This window comes from Myxocyprinus asiaticus, chromosome 1, assembly GCF_019703515.2.
Source record: "Myxocyprinus asiaticus isolate MX2 ecotype Aquarium Trade chromosome 1, UBuf_Myxa_2, whole genome shotgun sequence".
Taxonomy (NCBI): Eukaryota; Metazoa; Chordata; class Actinopteri; order Cypriniformes; family Catostomidae; genus Myxocyprinus; species Myxocyprinus asiaticus.
This window is the reverse complement of record NC_059344.1, coordinates 33,642,609-33,662,531: the sequence shown is the minus strand read 5'-3', so window position 1 is coordinate 33,662,531 and position 19,923 is coordinate 33,642,609. Positions and strand designations below refer to the sequence as shown.

The window sequence follows — 19,923 nt, the reverse complement described above, 5'->3', positions numbered from 1 at the left end:
AGGTTTTGTTTGATGGCTTGTGGCCATCCATCTTCCTCTTGATCACATTCCAGAGGTTTTCATTGGGGTTCAGGTCTGGAGATTGGGCTGGCCATGACAGGGTCTTAATCCGGTGATCTTCCACACCTTGATTGAACTGTCTTTGAGGCATGGAACATGTCCTGCTGGAAAAACCAACCCTCAGAGTTGGGGAACATTGTCAGAGCAGAAGGAAGCAAGCTTTCTTCCAGAATAACCTTGTATGTGGTTTAATTCATACGTACTTCACAAAGACAAATCTGCCCGATTCCAGCCTTGTTGAAGCACCCCCAGATCATCACTGATCCTCCACCAAATTTCACAGTGGGTGCGAGACACTGTGGATTGAAGGCCTCTCCAGGTCTCCGTCTAACCATTAGATGACCAGGTGGAGGATCAGTGATAGTCTAGGGGTGCTTGAATTTTTGTGCCAGGAGTGCCATAAAGTCAGCCAACAACAATGTGAAACACTGGTAGAGAACATGCCAAGATGCATGAAAGCTGTGATTGAATATCAGGGTTATTCCACCAAATATTGATTTCTGAACTCTTCCTAAATTAAAACATTAGTATTGTGTTGTTTAAAAATGAATATGAGCTTTCTTTGCATTATTCGAGGTCTGAAAACTCTGCAACTTTTTTGTTATTTTGACCAGTTGTCATTTTTCTGCAAATAAATACTGTAAATGCCAATATTTTTATTTAGAATTTGGAAGAAATTTTGTCAGTACTTTATAGAATAAAACAAAAATGCTCATTTTACGCAAATACATACCTAAATCCAGAGGAACTGACAATGTTGCAGTGGTCTCTTAATTTTATTCCAGAGCTGTGTATATATATATATATATATATATATATATATATATATATATATATATATATATATATATATATAAACACATAATCGAGCAGCATAATTCATGACATTGAGAAGTGCTGGAAACAGGAAAAGGTTGCTGTTGGGATAGCATTAAAGGGCAGTGTGCAGTGTGCAGGCCAATGTTAAACAAACTGCCAATCAATATCTCTTTTATTAGTGGTCACAATCAATGCAGCACTGACAGAGCAGACCAATTAACCCTATCGACCGAGAGGAGATGAACAAGATAGGAGAATAAGAGAAGAGAAGAGAAGAGAAGAGAAGAGGAGAGGAGAGTCGAGTCTCTGGTCACGTACACGCTAATAATTTGTTATAAAAAATTTTTTTAACGGAATTGTTTTCTAAAGTATGCGGTACTAAAAAAAGTTTTGAAAAAAAAAAAAATCTCCATTTTGAGTGGAGGAAAACGCTGTTCCATTGTAAATGTAACAAAATCAACACATCTTCAACTAAAAACTTCTCTCTCTCTCTTTGTATCCTTCCTCTGTCTCCATTTCCTTCACAGGGTGATAAGGTTTAAAACATTGTGTTCCCACATGGTGTGGCCCCCTGGGGTGCGGTGTGGAAGACACCCTGACAGAAAGCAGACCTGGACTATCTCCCAAGAGGAAGGGGGGGTCAAGGAGCAGTGACCCCTGTCTACCGCCGCTGCCTGCGTGTGACGTGGGGTCTACATTGGGAAAGCTGCTGCTCTTCTCTTCTCATCTCACACAGAGCATTCTAATAAGCCAGACTGCAAGTTCCCCTCCTCACGCACTCAAGCCCAGGGAACTGTCCAGATATTAGGTATGTGTGTGTGTGTGTGTGTGTGTGTGTGTGTGTTTGTGTGCATACACATTTGTGCATGTGTGTGACCAGTGTTGGGTGTAATGCATTACTAAGTAATTAATTACTGTAATTAAATTACTTTTTCATTTAAAAAGTAAGGGATTACTCTTAATTTTTCAGTAATTTAATTACAGTTAGTTATGATGTAATTGCGTTAAATACTGTATAGACTATAGAACTATTCTAAATAAAACAATAGTGAATTTAAAATCGAAATTTAAAGTCTAATGTTAAAATGTATGTTTTCTAATTTAATGCAGCCCCCTTAAATTCTTTGACCAGTTCATGAATAATTTATTTGATTTTATATGATTTATTTGAAAGAATTAATAGAACAGTTTCATGTCTATCCTTGTATTTTTCATCTGGTCGAGGTTGATAAGGGTTTTAGAAAGTAATTAGTAGTAAGTAATGCAATAACTTTTCATACAGAATAATTAGTACAGTAATCTAATTACACTCTAGACTATGTAATTATTAGTTAGTAATTATTTACTTTTTTTGAGTAACTTATCCAACACTGTGTGTGACTATTGATCGCAGTGTAAGAGATAAAAGACTTATTCCCACAATGAACATCATTCAGCTACATGCATTTAAAATACTTGTCTCTGTAGTTAGTTTGGAGCAGCCATGCTGAAAGTCCTTATCACCAGTCAACAAGCATTTCAGCTGTGAACTACATTGTTGATTTTTAACACAGTCCACACTGCTTTCCGAAACTACTTATCATCATGTTCCCAGTTTTTCGAGTTATTCATACATATCTTTTCCATTCCTTTCAGCCGAGTACAAATCTCTCCCCCAGAGTTCTTCTTCCTGTGCCATGTCCTGTTCCCAAGGAGACAGGGTCAGAGGGCCATATGGTGAGTGTCAGCCATGCTGGCGGCTCTTATGAGGGGTTATCACAGAGCTGAGCTACCTGACCCCGGCACCCTGCTCACACTCAGACAGCAGCAGGAAATGTGACAAGAAGAGTGATCAAGAAGAGAGGAAAAAGAGGAGAGGGTCTTCAGAAATGAGTAAGATACATCAGAGTATCTGGAGCCTGTAGTGAACAACCATTATGCCAATATTTATTTTATTTCTTAGAAATGCATTTGATGCGTTTGTTCTAAATGTGTATTTACATATTCAAAGATGTAATTTTTTCTGTAAAAAGTTAGTTTGCTCATCAAAATGGCTTGATCTGCTTTGACATTGTGTGACAAACTGCTTCTGTGCATACCAATCAGCACAGTTTGCTTGTGCTTGACTGTAAGGGGACTTTGAGTCATGCTTTTTCCTTTAAAAAAGAGAATGATTGACTTAGAAAATTGTTCCTATGAATTAAACTGACTGTCTTAAATGGGATGTTCCAAGACTTCCTGTGAACACTGCAATATAAATGTCACAATGAAGAATGGATTGATGCAATTACTGTACACCAGTTGTTCCCAGCCCTGTTCCTGGAGGCCTCCCGACACTACACATTTTGTATATCTCCCTTATCTGACACACTCAATTCAGGTAGTAGAGTCTCTACTAACGAGCTAATGAGTTGAATCAGATGTGCTTGATTAAGGAAATATCCAAATGTGTACTGTTGGGGGGCCTCCAGGAACAGGGTTGGGAAACTCTACTGTACACAATCAGTCTAAAAATATATTTGGAGCTGGGAACTACACAGACTGCCTACTGGAGGTGGATCTGTCAGGCCCTGGAGGAGAGTTTGTCAGCAAAATATTTAAAGAATGGCCATATATATAGGGAAAGTGAGCTCACAAAATCAAGCAATCATAGAATGGATGACATGAACCTTAGGAAATTAGGGGGTTACCTTTCCATCTGTCAAAAGAGGCAACAGTCATCATTCTTGTTCTCTCTCCCTCTTATTCTCTACTCTTTTTCTACCTCTCAACCCTTTCAGCCCATGCCTTCAAAACCTAATGAATCTCAGAAAGGCATACCAAAGGGGGGAGGGGGGCTTTGCTGTTTGCCTTCTACGTGGGGTATGAAAGTTTAACTCAGCCCTTCATTTAGAAGGTGCTTTGATGAATTAAAAAGGATTTGGACTTTACGCTCTTTCTTTCCCTCTCTCTCTTTTTTCTTTTTTTTTTTTTTTTAGTTATATGCTATCCACCAAGGCGTAAAATATTCTCTGTATGGGACTGAATGCGTTCATTTGGTTTGGCAGCCCGTCAAACAAAGAGCTACTCAATAATCTGAGATTTGATACACAGTCCTCTAAGAAAATCTTTACATCTTGCTATAGCTTCACTGTTCACTTATTCATTCTCTGCCTGCCCTCCGTGGGCACAAAGTTTTACTTCCCAACAAAAGTAAGAACCACACAATACAGACTGCAGACCAGACGGATATAATAGGATTTCATATTGAATCTCTGTCCATGATGCAATCACCAGATCAAACCAAGTGGTCAACAGTGGCAAGTATATTCCAGACAGAAAAAAAAGAAGAAAAAAAAATTGCTGTATGATCTGCAATTGTTGAAGATTGTTGAGATTGACCTGCAAGACAGACCTTTTGAAAAGGTGCAAAGTAATATTTTACTTTGCATATTTAAATATATAACTACTCTTAACCTAAAACCTAACCTAAAATTGTCACCATAAAGGGATAGTTCACCCAAAAATAATCTACTCACCATCATGCCATCACAGATGTGTATGACTTTCTTTCTTCTTCAGAACACAAATGAAGATTTTTAGAAGAATATCTAAGCTCTGTAGGTCCATATAATAGGAAATAAACAAGTCTCGTTTAAATGAGACGGCCTTCGTAAGACAAACAGAAACGTAACGTAACATGGTTGCTATGACAGCACGCCACTCTTTAACAAGTACGAGCGCTTTGAGTGAGAAGAGAACAAAGTCCCTTTAGAAGGGTATGTATGAGGTAAATTTTAGGAGAGTTATAATGATGTAAAGAGAAAAGAAAATAGATTTTACAGGTGTAGTTTTAGTCTAATATTTTATTTTAATTATATATTAATACAGTTATACATATTATATACTCTGCACCCATCTACTGAGGTACTTCAACTTGGGAATTAACATTACTTGCATTTGAACATCATATTTACGGGCAAAGTGGCATAATTTTTTATAGACATTTCCGTTGAAGCAAAGAATTGTGGGTTGTGAGTGCCCACGAAGGATACACCTCATGCATCCTCCAAATTCCCATGAAAGAAGGTCGCATTCGAAGGCTGCATTCGAAGTGCCCTACTCGCTTTTCTGAAACGAGACAGCCTCGAAGACGTATGCGGCCGACAAATTCGACCTCTGGAGGACACAGCCTTCCAAACAAGACACAGCCACAGTCACAGTCACATACATACTTTTCCCTTAGTAACTTTCTAGATGAGAACTCTTATGAGGAACGGAACACCCGAGGAGACATTTCCCATTGCATTCACATTCCCAAAGTAACCACCGTAGTGACGTAACCAAGTATCTACCATTTTTATTCTGACGTTTTTTGCGCGTGTGTTTTCGGAGGACTCCAGGATCGGAGCTACACTTTTGTTTGTTTAGGTCTGTTTTATACGAACTTTGGCTGCATCGGAAAACATAGGCCCCTGCCTTATCAGTTAATGGTTTAAACAACAGCATTTTTGGATGAACGGAACTCTCTGAACAGTTTAAAAGGCACCTTACTTCATCCTACCTTCGTCCATCCTTATACAGCCTCCGAAGGCAGCATTTTTTGGACACAGTTTAAACTGAGCTCGCAAGGCGTGCATGCGGTACTCCGTGCTGCAGCTGGAGTGAGAGGAGAGATGAGGCAGCGAAAATGCTGTTTAACTGCACAGCACACGCTGAACTCAGCGGACAACATGTGGAAAATGTACTATAAACCTATCTTTTACGATAAAGGCTTTTATGACTCAACATATAGTGACTTAAAAAAGATGCCTTGATGCAAGTTAACCACACAGTAATAGGTACGCAATACTTCCCTCATGTAAACTACATTTAAAGACGGTTTAGTGTATAATAAAATTAAATTACTAGTGTTGGGTTCGAGTCCACCTTAGTCGAGTTTGAGTCAAGTCCGAGTCTTTAAACAATCGAGTACGAGTTGAGTCCGAGTCCAAAAGGGGCCGAGTCAGACTCAAGACCGAGTCCATAGTAGACCAAGTTCGAGTCGAGTCTGAATGAATCTGAAAATTGTAACCGTAAACTCAACATCAATATTTTAAGCTTATTTTAACCTTCACAACTAAGAAAAATAAAATGTCAATATATAAATGTAACAAAAACTTGACAAAAACAAACACAGACTAAAGTAAGTGAAACTTGTGTTAGTCATTACAACCTGGGTTATTATTGTTTCGAATTTTAATTTAGTTTTTATTTCTGCTACATTTTCAATTTGTCCTTTCAATTTAGTTTAGTTTTATCTAAAAATTAACCCTAACTAAAGAAATAATAGTCTATACTGAGAGTCTCTATCTGCCGACTGGTTTGAGAAAACACATACAAATGCGTCAACACAGTACTAATTAGCACTCGCTGAGAAGTTACATCTCATGATTTAACTGCAAATGTTACATCCAAAAACACTGGAAAAGCCCACTGCTAATATTAGGGCCATTTAACACATAGTTAATTAGTGGAAAACAGTTCTGCGTGCTGATCGTGCACCTAAAACCCTGATGCGTCCATGTGCGGCTAGTAGCAGCTGACATCCAAGATAAAAATATTTGATATTTGCTTGAGCGGCAGCCACGCTAGTCTACAATCATTATGAAATCTTTAAATACCAAAGAATTTCACTGAGGTCTTCTTTAACCACAAAATCATGAAAAATAATAATATCGAGTTTTATTTTTAACAGAATTGTCCTTCAAAAGTGTCAGAGATATAGGCTAAAAACAATATGTGCATAAGTTACCCAGTGGTAAAAATAAAATAAAAACTTTTAAATAAAAATGTAATAACCAGCTAAATTCAATTCGTTACATGAAGTAGCTTCATATACAAACTAACTACACAGTTAATTCATCGAGCTATTATGGACCATTTCAAGCTGACAACACTGCATGGACCACAAGAGGCTACAGAAGCCTATATGTGTGGATACATTATGCCTTAAAAGACTTAACAGACCAGTATTAAAACTATTTTTCTAAATTTTTATTTCAAAATGTTGTTTTTAGTAAACTGTCATGATGTGGGAGACTCAATAAAGTTCTTGATTTGAAGTTCTTAACCACGATGAAACTGCAATGCGAGCACATTCTTATCTGCACAAATGGCATGTGCAATTTTACCAACTGTCAGGTCCCGTGCCATGCGAAACTGCCTTGTTTCTAGTACATTGGCTACATACTTGTCTTTATGTTTTCGGCGTGCCAGCCACCTTGGTAATCGATGTTAAACAGTAGTCTCTGTAGTAACATTTAAGCGTACTGATTGACTGATGAGTGTGAGTGTGAGTGTGAGTGTGACTGTGCACGTGCGTATATGTGTGGCCATGTGTTTGCTTAACACGGTGAAACAAACTCTTGCACATCTATGACTTCTGGGGGTACTATGGCTGAATGCAGAAAGAGATGTGTTCATTTATTTTTGTTTCGTTATTTTATTTTTTTCATTGCATCACAAATGCCATGGACTCGGCTAGACTCCGGAGTCCCAATGGCTTAAGTCCGAGTCAAGTCCAAAAATGCATCTGAGTCCATTTAATGCATCCATAAAAATTGGACTCATGACTCGGACTCGAGTCCGAGTCCGAACTCGAGTACCCCAACTCTATCAATTACCCACTCTCGATAAACATCTGATTATTTATATCCGTCATCCCATGAAAAATTTGATGTAGTAATCCAGAAATCACTTGATTTTCTGTACAGTCACACAGTACAAATAGTAAAGATGCGATGAAACCTCAGAGCGTGTTTCCTGATGAAGTCACACACACTGACAAACACATATGTGAAACAGGTGATTCTCTTTGGATACTTTGTTTGTTATATGTTATTTCTGTTCAGGGAATTGTAAAATTAGCATAATCCTCTCAGTAGCAGGCTAGTAGCTAGTTTGTTTACTATGGCGGCTGTGGAGCTCCTATCCTTTCTCAATGCAGGGTTTTGTCCAATCACAGGCTGCAGCACTTCCCACAGTCACACAGTCCCTATACCCCAAAAGTATCTACCCTGGAGTAGGAGCTAAAAATGACCCTAAAATGGCTTCGAGGAACTATAGTTCCTTAGGTGTGAAAGCGACGAAAAGCACTAATCCCGGGGAAAAGTACCTAAAACTGGCCTTAGTACCGCCAGTGGGAATGGCTTAATTGTTTACTTTATGTGATTTTTGGAGCTACAATGGTCTGATCACCATGCACTTGCAATGTACTGTATGGACCTAGCAGAGATATTTTTCTAAAAATCTTCGTTTGTGTTCTGCTTAAGAAAGAAAGTCATACACATCTGGAATGGCATGAGGTTGAGTAAATGATAAGATAATTTTAATTTTGGGTGAACTATTCCTTTAAGGAGCTATTTCTACCTGTTCTAACCTTAAAAATGGTTTTGTTTGGTGTAACCTTATGAAGTCAGGTTGATTCAGACATGTTAAATATTTTATTTATATTTTTACTTGAATAAAAACAGTTAATTTAGATGTTACCACATGAAGCATTTTTTTTTTTTTTTAGATTAATGCTTTTTTAGTCTCAGCACATTAATGCACTAATTGTTTTTTTTTTTGTTGTTTTTGTTTTTTTATAAAAGCCACCCTCATGATAACAGTATTAAATGTCAAAATTTAACCTTTTAATGAAGTATTATTCTCTAGCCATCAAAGTAAGGAGTTGAAATTATTACAAATGTCAGACATTAGAATTTCTGTGGGGGCATGCCTTCATCAAATGAAGTAACCCCTAAAACATTCAGCAATTTGCATACAGAATGAATAAGACAAAATAAGGACACTGGGGTGTAATTTCAGTACTTTCCCTGGGTTTTAATGCAATGTCTAATGCTTAAATTTCAAGGCCTTTATCCTCTGAACTTCTCAAATTAGTTCTCTTTTGGGGTTAATCTGTTGAATGGAACGCATGTGTGTCGTTCAAAATTTGTTGCCTGAAGAATGTTGTCTGCCAATATTGTAACTACCAACATTTCTGTACTCATTTCTTGAGATAAGATGGTTCACTAGAATAACTGAATCTGATATACATACATAAGAGAAAACTGCTTGGCAGACAAAAATCTTAAAAGCACAATGTTGCATTTTGCAAGTACCCAAACACTACCCCTTGTGGGTTTACTTAAGAAAGCTAGTTCTAAATCAATAAAGGAAACACCTCTGAGATTCAATCCAAGTTTCTAAGTCCCCAAAGTACAGTAAATTTGACAATCTGCTAATCAGGAATTAGCAGTAACAACAAAAAGATGTAGCTGATTTTGAAATGTGATGATGCGTGTGCAGCCTAGCCAAGGTCAAGGGCTGTGTAAGAGCCATGTCAAGAACTAGTTTACAATAACCAGCTACTTTAGCAATCAAAGGTATTTAATTTCACTTTCTGTACAGTTAACAAGAGTGTTTGATCTTGGCAGCAATGTAACAGCTGCTTTTAAGTTCTGCAATATGCCCGCTATAGTAAGATCCAGATTCCTGTTTGGGGAAAATAACCTCAGACAGTTCTGGAGGTACATAACATATGTGATCTTAATGGAAAAAAAATAAAAAATGAAATGAAATAGTTATGTCTGAATGGCACTCCACGGTAACAACATTGTGTCCTGGAAATGAAAATCCACAACACTGGAAAATGAGGAAGGGGTGACATTCCTAGCAGGAGTGAAGCCAAGCTGTGTCTGGTATAAAACAATACTGCCCCTAACCCCCCCCCCCCCCCCCCCCACTTGGTTACACTGTTAAAATTATGTGTTTTTTTTTTCTTTTTTCTTTAGTTTAGGTTTAGTCAGGAGAGTGCGTGCATAATTTATGAATGTGGCACCAAGATACACTTATTTAGCAATTCAATTCTTTCTTTTTAATTTTTCTGCATACTAGACATAGTTAGCTCATCTTGGCAATCGTGAATAATTTTTATAAAATTGTATTCCCTAAGGAAACAACTGTGTACAGAGTAAAGTTGATTCTCAGAAAAGAGTATGGAGTGAAAGACATTTCGGACATTGGTTTCTTGCTTGGTTGGAAACATTGGTTGGTTTCACATCAGAAAGCACAGAAATAATGCATTATTAAGTACTGGGAACTAACACGACAAGACCCGACAGGGCAGATGAAAATAAAATGTGTGGAGCAAACATTAATAGAGCCATCTGGCTTGTGTTTGAGACCAAGCATGGAGGAGAAAAATCTCTCCAGAGTCTGGCCTGCAAATGAGGACCAGAGGCCTCAGCAATTGAACTGTCATTGCAGGAGATGCTGTTTTGTCCTGCAGAGGTAAGGCTAGACTTCAGCAGCCCATGTCTGTTCCCACTTACCTCCAGGGCAACACACTCTCACCTGAAGATAAAAGCAGTCAGGTCAGTTTTCCTAAACCTACAGAATAACAACAGTTATGTGATGATGACTACCAATTGGACACTTTCTGTTTTTCCCAAATCCCAGGGATGAAAACCTGAAACTAAAATGTGCCTGTCATAATAGGGGATAAACAAATGTTCTTTTCTGCCTGTACATGTAACTTAATCTTTAGTTATCCTGCCCTACAAGGCTCAACATTATCCCTCTTCTGGCATTCTTTCAATCCAGGAGTAAAATCAAAAGTGAAAGAAAACTTTTCAATTAGTTAAACCTCATACTAATACTGCACGGTACTCACGACAAGGCTTTGAAATAAGAGCAAGTGGAAAACTAAATTTGACATCACAACAGCCTGAATTGCTTTCATGTTTGCAAAAAAATGAGACTTAACTTACTGTCCGTATGCAGCATAACCACCACATTATCAGAATCCAGACTTAAGTAATGGAGATTTGGACCTAGCAATGAACTGTATCCCCCATGTCTCTGTCACAGTCCTTCAAGCTCCAGCCAACTATTAAAAATAAATAGAAAACCTCTCAAAAGTGTTTATGCAAACAAACACCAGTGTTTGGTTATCCACCCACAAGCATCTGCAGTTGGGACCTTTCCCAGGGGGCATCAAGCACAGAGAGAAAAATGGAGAGGAAAAGAGTGAGAGAGGAGAGGAGAGGAGAGGAGAGGAGAGGAGAGGAGAGGAGAGGAGAGAAAATTGCAGAATTATTAGAAACACACAAATTGTTGGAGATATTGTAGTCTACAATGCATGATGACATTCATTTGACATACTCTGATCATTACATGTACACACAAACATACCATTAAGCATTGGAGCCTTACATGACATACACTGTATTTTATCTAAACGAACACAACATGCATGTGCACAAGCGAGTATGCAGCATTCAACTACGTCACTAGAGGGCCTTCTTAGAAACACAGTAACTGAGTTATACTAGTCTACAGTATTTCTCTGACTCTCCAATCTGTGTGTAACAAGCTACAAATCCCTGACAACAACACAGGAACACTAATAATAGATTTACACTGGGGCCCTCAGAGGTCCTGCCAGCTAAACAGTCCTGTTCACACAAGCTCAGCACAACAGTGAAGAACAAACCTAAATATACAGTATACACTACAGTGCAGTGCATCACACATCAAATAATAATAATAGTAATAATAATAATAAATAAATTAAAATGTTTGAAAATGTTATAATAATCAGTGTTGATTAAACAACTTATTGCACATTAATTTGTAATTAATTAATTACTGTAATGTACTCCAGAAAAATGGTAAGTTGACTTTGGTATTGCACCATCTTTAAAAACAATGTCTCTAATTATTAAATAAAAGAGCATTTACAGAAATGGAGCAATATGAATTCAAGCTTGACACTGCGGAACAGACATTGAAGCACTTTCTACTTTATTGCATCCAACACAAAGCTTTTATTAAATAGCTAGACTGATAACTTTATTATGCCTCTAGTAGGCAAAGATAATTGAGGATCAAAGTCTCCCTCACTCTGGTCAATTTATCCATCTGCTGAGATGAAGTTTGTTTTGGATTTTGCTGGGCAATGCTATGGCCACATACATTATAATTTGAGGGTTTCTTATTAGAATATTTATTGCCTTATTTTACATTTTTGGATAATTTAGCAGTGTTAATACCTGGCCTGGAATGAAGCGAGGGGAGACTGTGAGCAATAATTCAGGATCTTGTATGTCTGGGATTCATCTGAATATATCAGGAATATCAGACTTGTTTAATGAGATATCACTCAGCTTCGATCCAGAGTGTCCCCTCCCCTCCACTCTGCCCCTCTCTGAGCAGGGCCTTATTATTATTTCATAAAAAAGCTCTGATCTGTCTTATGAAAAAGCAGAAAAGCTTTGTGAAATTCATTAAAGCAGCCTGAGAAATGTATTAAATGAGAAGGTGAAGCAGGCTGTTGGTTTAACCTTTCTGCTGTGAGGCTTTGAGCCTCCATAATCCCTATGCAAGGCTAACAAAGCCCCCCCCCCCCCCCCCCCCCCACACACACACCTATCCATCTATCTATCTATCTTTCTATACAGATAGCTAGCTATGTTTACGAATACAAAAAACAAACAAACAAAAAAAATATTCACAGACAGTATAAAAATTGATTCAGTTGTATCAGACAAGACTGATACCAATCATGTATCAGACTCAGAATATCCTGAAAGCAGTGGGAGCAATGGGGATGAATAGTGATATGTATGGACGATCGGTCAGTGTGCTCTGCCTCCTCAATTAGGGCTGATTTAACTTTCTACCTCCACCCCCAGTACTGATCATCAGGCGCTACTCCACATGCATTATGCATGAGGGCGCCCATATGCACTTGGGCTATCATGCATGTCCTTGCACAAGGAGTTTGGACAAACTACAGTAAAGATTCTGGCCTTTCTTTTAACTGGTTCCTCTTTCTTTAATTGTGCTCATAACCTGAGCTTTGTGGGATGATAAATTGAAATTAGAGAGTGTGACTGCTGCTTTTTGACCCTCAGTATCTATACTTTTCGGTTTTGAAACTTTAGGGTTTTAGGCTACACACTGAACTATTTTCCTTTTTGATTATTAACCTACAATGTTATGTAAGGCTAGTAGGGGAGACCAAGGCAAGTTTTCACGAGGGCTATATCTCAGTAACTATAAGGTTTTGGATCAGGTGTTTAATTAGACACATACAGAATAGAGCTATACAGTAATTGGCTTTAAAAAATAAATCTTGGTGGAGGACTATTCACTGAAGTAAAAAGAGTGAACTTGGCACTCAAAGTATTGATGGGCCTATATTCTGCTGTGTCATTGCAGTTTACCAGTAATCCTAAATCCATCCATTAGAGCCGTGCATTTACCCGCGGCTCTCTGGCGCCTCTCGAAGAGTGAGCTCGTAATCGCAAAAAGATCACCGTGGACATGGAACTATTCGTCTTGCATTATCCCTGGAAATTATAAAATGAGAGGAGATGAGATCTCCTCAAGATAGCCACAAGCCGTGGGGAGCGCGTGAGCATTGTGACAGCTGCGCGTGATGATGCGCGGGCACTTCACTAGTACTATCACAATTATTTCACAGTAAAGCTATTAGGATAGTTATTAGGGAGAGAGAGAGAGAGAGAGAGAGAGAGAGAGAGAGAGAGAGAGAGAGAGAGAGAGGAGAGAGAGAGAGAGATGAGTCTTCTAATCATATTGTCTAGAACATTTAATAAAACCGCATGTATTATCCTTTATCCAGTCTTTATTCCGCGCGAGGGAGCATTATTTTCTATCATCCCTTTCAAGTAAGCATCCTTCAATTAGAATGCTGTTCCCGTCGCCTCCCACTACTGCCGTGTAATTAGACTTGAGAGATTCAGCTAATTCTCTCTCTCTCTCTCTCTCTCTCTCTCTCTCTCTCTCTCTCTCTCTCTCTCTCTCTCTCTCTCTCTCTTCCATTCTGATCGTCTAATTTCACTACAGAGGCATATTTTCACGGTGTAACTCGCTGGTTAAACAAGGCCATATCCATTTGTTAATTGTTACAATTACGCATTTCTCGTAATGGTCGCGTAGGTCCCGAGATAAGTATCAATCGGTTTTCTGTTGACCTGCCAGAGGTTCTCCCTGTGTGCACGTCTGCTGGAACTGTCCCTCTCTCTAATAGAGAGAGATAGAAACATCATCGCAATTAACATCAGGTCGGACCTCTGATCGGTCAGACAGATGCGAGCAAGGGTCCTGCACATACCTCTTCAGTTCATTTCTTCATCAGCTGGGTAGTTTCTTAAATGCAATAATTATACGCTTGTTGGTATCATCAAGCACATAATGTAATATAGGGATGATAAGTAAAACATATAATTGTGATTAAAGCTTTGAACAGTTCTATATTATTTTTATAAACCTGAAAATAAAAATATTCATATGTCAAACCCTCGTTTGCATTACTGAAAATATTGATCAAATTATATCATTTAGAGCGCATATATTAACATACATCTAACATGTAAAAAAAAAAAAAAAAAAAAAAAAAAAAAACAAACACGTAATTTGCCATGAAAACAGGCTTTTCCAAAACTATATGTGCTACATGAATTAATTTGAAAAGTGTAAAGGCTATGTAAATAGGCTATTCTTTATCGAATAAGAATTCTTGCTTATAGTCACTGTCTCTGTTTTAGAAGTTGTGTCCAAGTGATTCATCATTGCTCTCTAAGTCTTAGAATACCATAGTGTTTTATAAAGGGTGGGGGGCGGGGCAGAGGGGACAAGAGTGTGCAAAACACACCTCAAGAAAAGCGCGAAGCATGACGTGATTGGCAAAGACATCACTCTATCCTCGCCGTCCCGGGATTAGAGTGACGTCACACGGATACCCGTGCATGGATGAATTCTAAAGAACTATAGAGGCACAAATAATAGCACAACCGCAAGTTCATATCTTGCAAGTCTTAGTTATCCTTTAAGCTTTCTACAGCTGTATAACAACAATATTTTTGTACTTGATGAAGCTTAACTCTAATTTCTCGTTTCCTTAAGGGGATTATATATACATATAAAAGTAGGGCTGGCGTAAACATCCTCAGAGCTTCCCAGTTAAGTGCAGTCATATATTATTGAGCGAAAGGCCGAGTGTGAAAATGTGTGTAAGACGGTGGATTTGAAGTAGATTTTGTTTCAGTCGATCAGCAGAAGATTATTGCTTATGATAACAAAAGAAGCAGCTATGTCTTTCTCGCAGTTTGGATGTCCTTACAATGCAACTTCTCAGGTAAGCATTAAAATATTACATATTTGTCCTATGTAGATGCTTAAAGACCGCTAAAACCATGTGTTTTTATTTTTGTACTTTCTATGATAATCTCTGGATTGTATCACTGGGTAGCAGTTTGCTCTGTCATTGCATCCCAAAGTAAAGTTCCGCTATATCTTGGGGTTTGTCAATATTTATAGTAATTGGTTATTTGAATTATAAATGACCTCACGTGTTGTTGTAAACGTGTAAATTACCTTTACGGTGTAATTGTTCATGGTGAGAGCGAGACTCCTCCCTTTGCCGGTTTGCTCTGCGGTCTGTGTGTATAAATTAATTACACATTTTCAAATAATAGCGATTTCGACAATATGACGTGCGAACAATCATGGTTTTACTCTAATATGGAAAAGATACAAAGTTTCTATGCAGGCAAAGAATATGACGGTTAACTTACCTTTGAGCAAAACTTAACAGAAAGTTTTACTTTCTGACATAACAGAAACTGAACACTATAGGTTTCATATTGTACACCGTAAATCAGCACACACACACAAAAATAAGATTAAAAACTAAACGTTGATAGATATTTCCATTAATTTGATTAAGTCTCAAAGTAAAATTAAAGTACTCATATATATATATATATATATATATATATATATATATATATATATATATATATATATATATATATATACAGTTTTACAGTTCAGGCTATCAACAAAGTGTCTTAAGCTTACCTTACATTTCTGTTTAAGGAAACTGTGCGGTTACTTTGTTAAGCAAAAATAAAATGACTTTTCTATCCACAATTGTCTTCATGCAGTTGTTCGTGTCGGCAAACACCAGTACGACTTGCTGCGATTCGATTTCCAGGTCGGTGACGGAAGGATCGAGCGCGTCTCAGACAGCAGCCTCCTTCTGCTGTCCCTCCTATGAGAACCGGCTGCTGGCGAGCACACGGACAGAGCTCAACGCCGCGCTCGGGATGTACGGCTCTCCGTACGCAGCAGCAGCGGCTGCAGCCGGTCAGAACTACGCCAACTACTTTCCGTACAGCGCCGACCCCTCGGCCATCTATTCAAGCCTGGTATGTGCAGCGCTCTCATCAGATATAGCGCGAGTTCTCGTTCAATCGATTGACTCTTTCAAGTCACGGCTTGTTATGGATTATATTGGGTTGCTAAAAGGATCAAGTTATTGGTGAAATAACTTTTAATAATCAGAAGGTATAGAATGAAGAGACATTGCACATTGTCTGCTTGGTTTAATATGGCCTACTTGGTTTAATTGGGAAGATATACACAGAAACATATGTAATGCATATTGCCTATCATACTTTAAAAAAGAAAGGTCATAATTTAGAGACAGTAAGGAGATAAAATAATAAATGTCATTAAAAAATAATAATAATCTGTACAGGATCAGACTAAATACTAGTAATATATGGAACAGCTGTCGCATACTAAAATTTTTCTTGTACTTAATTTATCTCCAGAACCCACAATATGATATCAAAGAGGGATCAGGAAGCCTTCATGGCACTATAACCCAACCTGCTGCCTACTATCCATATGACCACTCACTGGGACAGTACCAGTATGACAGGTGAGTTTAAAGTCTGTCCCACCTCTAATAAGATTATTTTAATATTTTATATATATATATATATATATATATATATATATATATATATATATATATATATATATATATATATACTTGTAAAATAAATTCTCAAGTTAAACATGCCGCTTTTTGTTTTGATCCAGGTATGGGACAGTTGATTTTAATGGTTCAACACGGAGAAAGAACGCCACACGTGAGACAACGAGCACTCTTAAAACATGGCTTTATGAACACCGGAAAAACCCATATCCTACAAAGGGTGAGAAGATCATGCTGGCCATCATCACCAAAATGACTCTCACACAAGTGTCCACCTGGTTTGCCAATGCTAGAAGGAGATTAAAGAAAGAGAATAAGATGACCTGGTCCCCCAAAAACAAAGCAGGGGACGACAGGAAAGAAGACCTCAATAAGACTGACCCAGACAGCATTACCAAAGGTACCTCATACCTCTTCTCAAGTGTAATTAAATCCAATTTCTGTAAATATAACATGTTTAACTTTGTTATTTTTAAATCATGTGAATTTCACTTCAGTACCTCTCACTGCTTTTACATAGACTCCAAAGATTGTAAGGATGAGCAGGACCTGCAGTTCAGTGACCTGGATGAAATTGAGGATGAGGACTGTGACAAGCTGGACAGTGACTGTGAGAAATCGGGTCAGGATGACCTCCCGACTTCCTCCCCTCCAAAGAGAGACTGTAACCCTGACCTCCCTCTCCATTCTAACTTTGCCTCTTTTTCCTGTGGCCTGAAGAGTTTGGGGCCTGTGAACCCTGATTACCCGGATCCTCTGGGCTCCAAAACACAGCAACAGCAGCCATCACCTCAGTCCACCTCCATAAGTACTGTGGCACTCTCTCACTTTGAGGCTTCAGAGAAGCCCCGGATCTGGTCACTGGCACGCACAGCTGCTGCAGGGGTTGTTTTAGGCACGCAGCATGGAGGAGATTTACGAACTGGCCCTGCGGACTGTCAGATGCAGGGAGTCAGGTTGCCCACAGTCAGAGAAGGGCAGAGTGGGGACCTGAGCAATACTGAAAGCATTTACCAAGAAGGACTGCAGGGGATACATAAGGCTTACAGTAGTGGAAACTTCAAGACCCTCCAGTTACACTCTTCGTCCTATCCTATACTGACAGAATCCTGCCAGTACTCCTCAGTGGAAGGTACAGCATCTCTGTGTTTAATCAACATTATAGAACTATAGAAAAGAACCAAGTAACAATACCAGTGTTTGATAGGGTTAACTTATGAGCTGTTGTTAATTTTGAATGCTAGTCAACATCCTGGTTACATTTAAATTCTTAGTTAATGATGACACTGATACATATTCAAAATACCTTAAAAATTCAAAATATATTGTGTCCAAGTTAAATCTGTGTAGTGTTTAAATTATGGCTATTTTATTGACAGGTGGGTATGTACATTCAGGGGGACTGACAATGCATTTGCGGTCTTTTATGTTTACTGTAGGCTTTCCCAGTACAGGAAAGATAGAGACAGAACCCACCGAGCTCAATGACACATGTCCAGCACTGCAGGATACTAAGACCACTGCATTCAGACCTGTGATGAAGAGGTGAGGAAGGTGAGCAAGAGTGACTAAACACACACACACACAAAACTTTTTGCACTATTAGAATTTTTAAAATATTTATTTAATTTATGTATGGATAATTTATTTTTCCAAATAAGGACATCCAAAAATGTCCCCAAAGAGAGGTCTTTTCTGCTAGAAAGACCCACAAAAAGGCAGACATGTAAATGTACATAAAAAATAAAAGAAAGAAATCCAATCATCTAGGATTACATGATATCTGTCACCCCACAGTCTGCATAGATTCGAGCGGACATCAAGTAATGCCATTACACATACTTCTTGTACAGTAACTCTGACAACAATAAACATTTTTGCTGTGCAGCCCTCAGCTTAACTGATAAACTTCACTGGATTGTTCTGGCAAAATTTCAGTCACTGCGCAATTAAAGTAGAATGATGTATCTTTCTATTTAGAATCTACATTATATATGTGTGTGGTTTGAGGTAATGAGTTATACATATCCTTCTTTGTCACAAGGATTTCATCAAGTAATCACCCAATATTACCTGTCCTTTTCACCTAGTCTACCTTTCACAATATTGGCTCATACATTTCCTTTCTCTCTGTTAATTAGGACTGCAGAAATGCCAATAAACACTGGGATATTTTTATGATCTACATTATGCACTATGGAACGGAAGCAAAGAAGATCTAAGCTCATGAGAGCAGACACTTGAAATTCTAGCACAATGATGTGCGCTCTTTCTAGAACTGTGAAAACTGGAGGCAGCCATAATTTTGCACAATATGATTTGATGGTTTCAATAACTTTATGCAATGTTTTGTGGGTGTATGAGAATAAATTGTCTGTGATTTCTTGTTTGCACTGGCAATCGTAGTTTAGTCCTCCTATTTATCTATTTATTGTTTAATTATCCATCTGCTTTATTTATCTCTACCATGCATCTGTGGTCATGTGCTTAATGTTCTGTGATTTACTTTTTTGAAAGCTGTTGTAAAGCTTACAGCCAGACTTTTTAGTTTGATTTACTTATCAATAATAAATGAGGTAAGATACTGTGATCCTGAGGAGTCTGCTATGTTTATATCAAGAAACTGTGTATAAATGTGATGTGTTTTTATTTATAAAATATTTTATAAGAACTCATTTTCAATTTGTCTGAACTTATTTCTTTGTTTATAGCGTAATCAGCCAGCTTTGTAAACGGAATGCATCCTCCTGATATGCTTAAAGTCTGGACATTGTTGGAAGGTATTACATTTAGAGGATGTGAATGGGCTCAACACGGGGGTGAAGAAAGGGGGCATCCGTTTATCATTATCGTTGTTTAATCGGTATTGGCATCAAACACTTTGTTATTGTTCAGGCTCTGAGTGATGCACGAATAGGTTATAAATGCAGCTTTGTCCAGTTCATCATCCAGTTCTTGTGGTAACAACGGGGTCACGCGGGAGCATCCATACGCATGAAGTGTTTTGAAGTTGATCAGTCAATTGCTCGAACTAACATCCCCGGGGATCTTTAAGCACTACGATTAAACGCGCTAAGCAATGAATGGGCTGTTTCAAAAACACAGAGAATTTTTTTTTTTTTTTTTTTTTTTTTTTTTTTTTTTTTTCGTTGGCATGTAGAATATTATCCTGAACGGATATAAAATAAAACAGAAATAATTAAAAGTAATTCACACTATGACGTGTTAGGCATGCATTAGTG

At 38.1% G+C, this 19,923-nt stretch overlaps 1 protein-coding gene and 1 long non-coding RNA gene across 3 annotated transcripts in view; one reads left to right on the top strand and one right to left on the bottom strand.

Moving 5' to 3' along the window:
• LOC127448545 (uncharacterized) overlaps positions 1-15,332 on the bottom strand; it is a 33,196-nt gene extending 17,864 nt beyond the window's left edge. Inside the window, exon 1 of the long non-coding RNA XR_007898548.1 lies at positions 15,268-15,332. This is a non-coding gene — a long non-coding RNA (uncharacterized LOC127448545). The remainder of the gene's footprint in view (positions 1-15,267) is intronic.
• Positions 14,685-19,356, top strand: LOC127448424 (iroquois-class homeodomain protein IRX-6-like). Of its 2 annotated transcripts, none has more exons than XM_051710933.1 (7): positions 14,685-15,028; positions 15,840-16,103; positions 16,512-16,621; positions 16,786-17,081; positions 17,202-17,813; positions 18,121-18,226; positions 18,823-19,356. In XM_051710933.1, the coding sequence occupies exons 1-7, from the start codon at positions 14,963-14,965 to the stop codon at positions 18,860-18,862; spliced, it is 1,494 nt and encodes a 497-aa protein (XP_051566893.1). In that variant the 5' UTR covers positions 14,685-14,962; the 3' UTR covers positions 18,863-19,356. The 2 variants fall into 2 exon arrangements, with proteins under 2 accessions (XP_051566893.1, XP_051566899.1); XM_051710939.1 differs by having other exon boundaries at positions 18,121-18,235.
• Positions 19,357-19,923: the final 567 nt, after the last annotated feature.

What these genes read in the sequence shown, in the direction of transcription:
- LOC127448424 (XM_051710933.1), top strand. Translation starts at nt 14,963, where the DNA reads ATGATAACAAAAGAAGCAGCTATGTCTTTCTCGCAGTTTGGATGTCCT. An exon ending in CTTACAATGCAACTTCTCAG is followed by an intron (nt 15,029 to 15,839) that starts GTAAGCATTAAA and finishes GTCTTCATGCAG; the next exon opens with TTGTTCGTGTCGGCAAACAC. An exon ending in CGGCCATCTATTCAAGCCTG is followed by an intron (nt 16,104 to 16,511) that starts GTATGTGCAGCG and finishes ATTTATCTCCAG; the next exon opens with AACCCACAATATGATATCAA.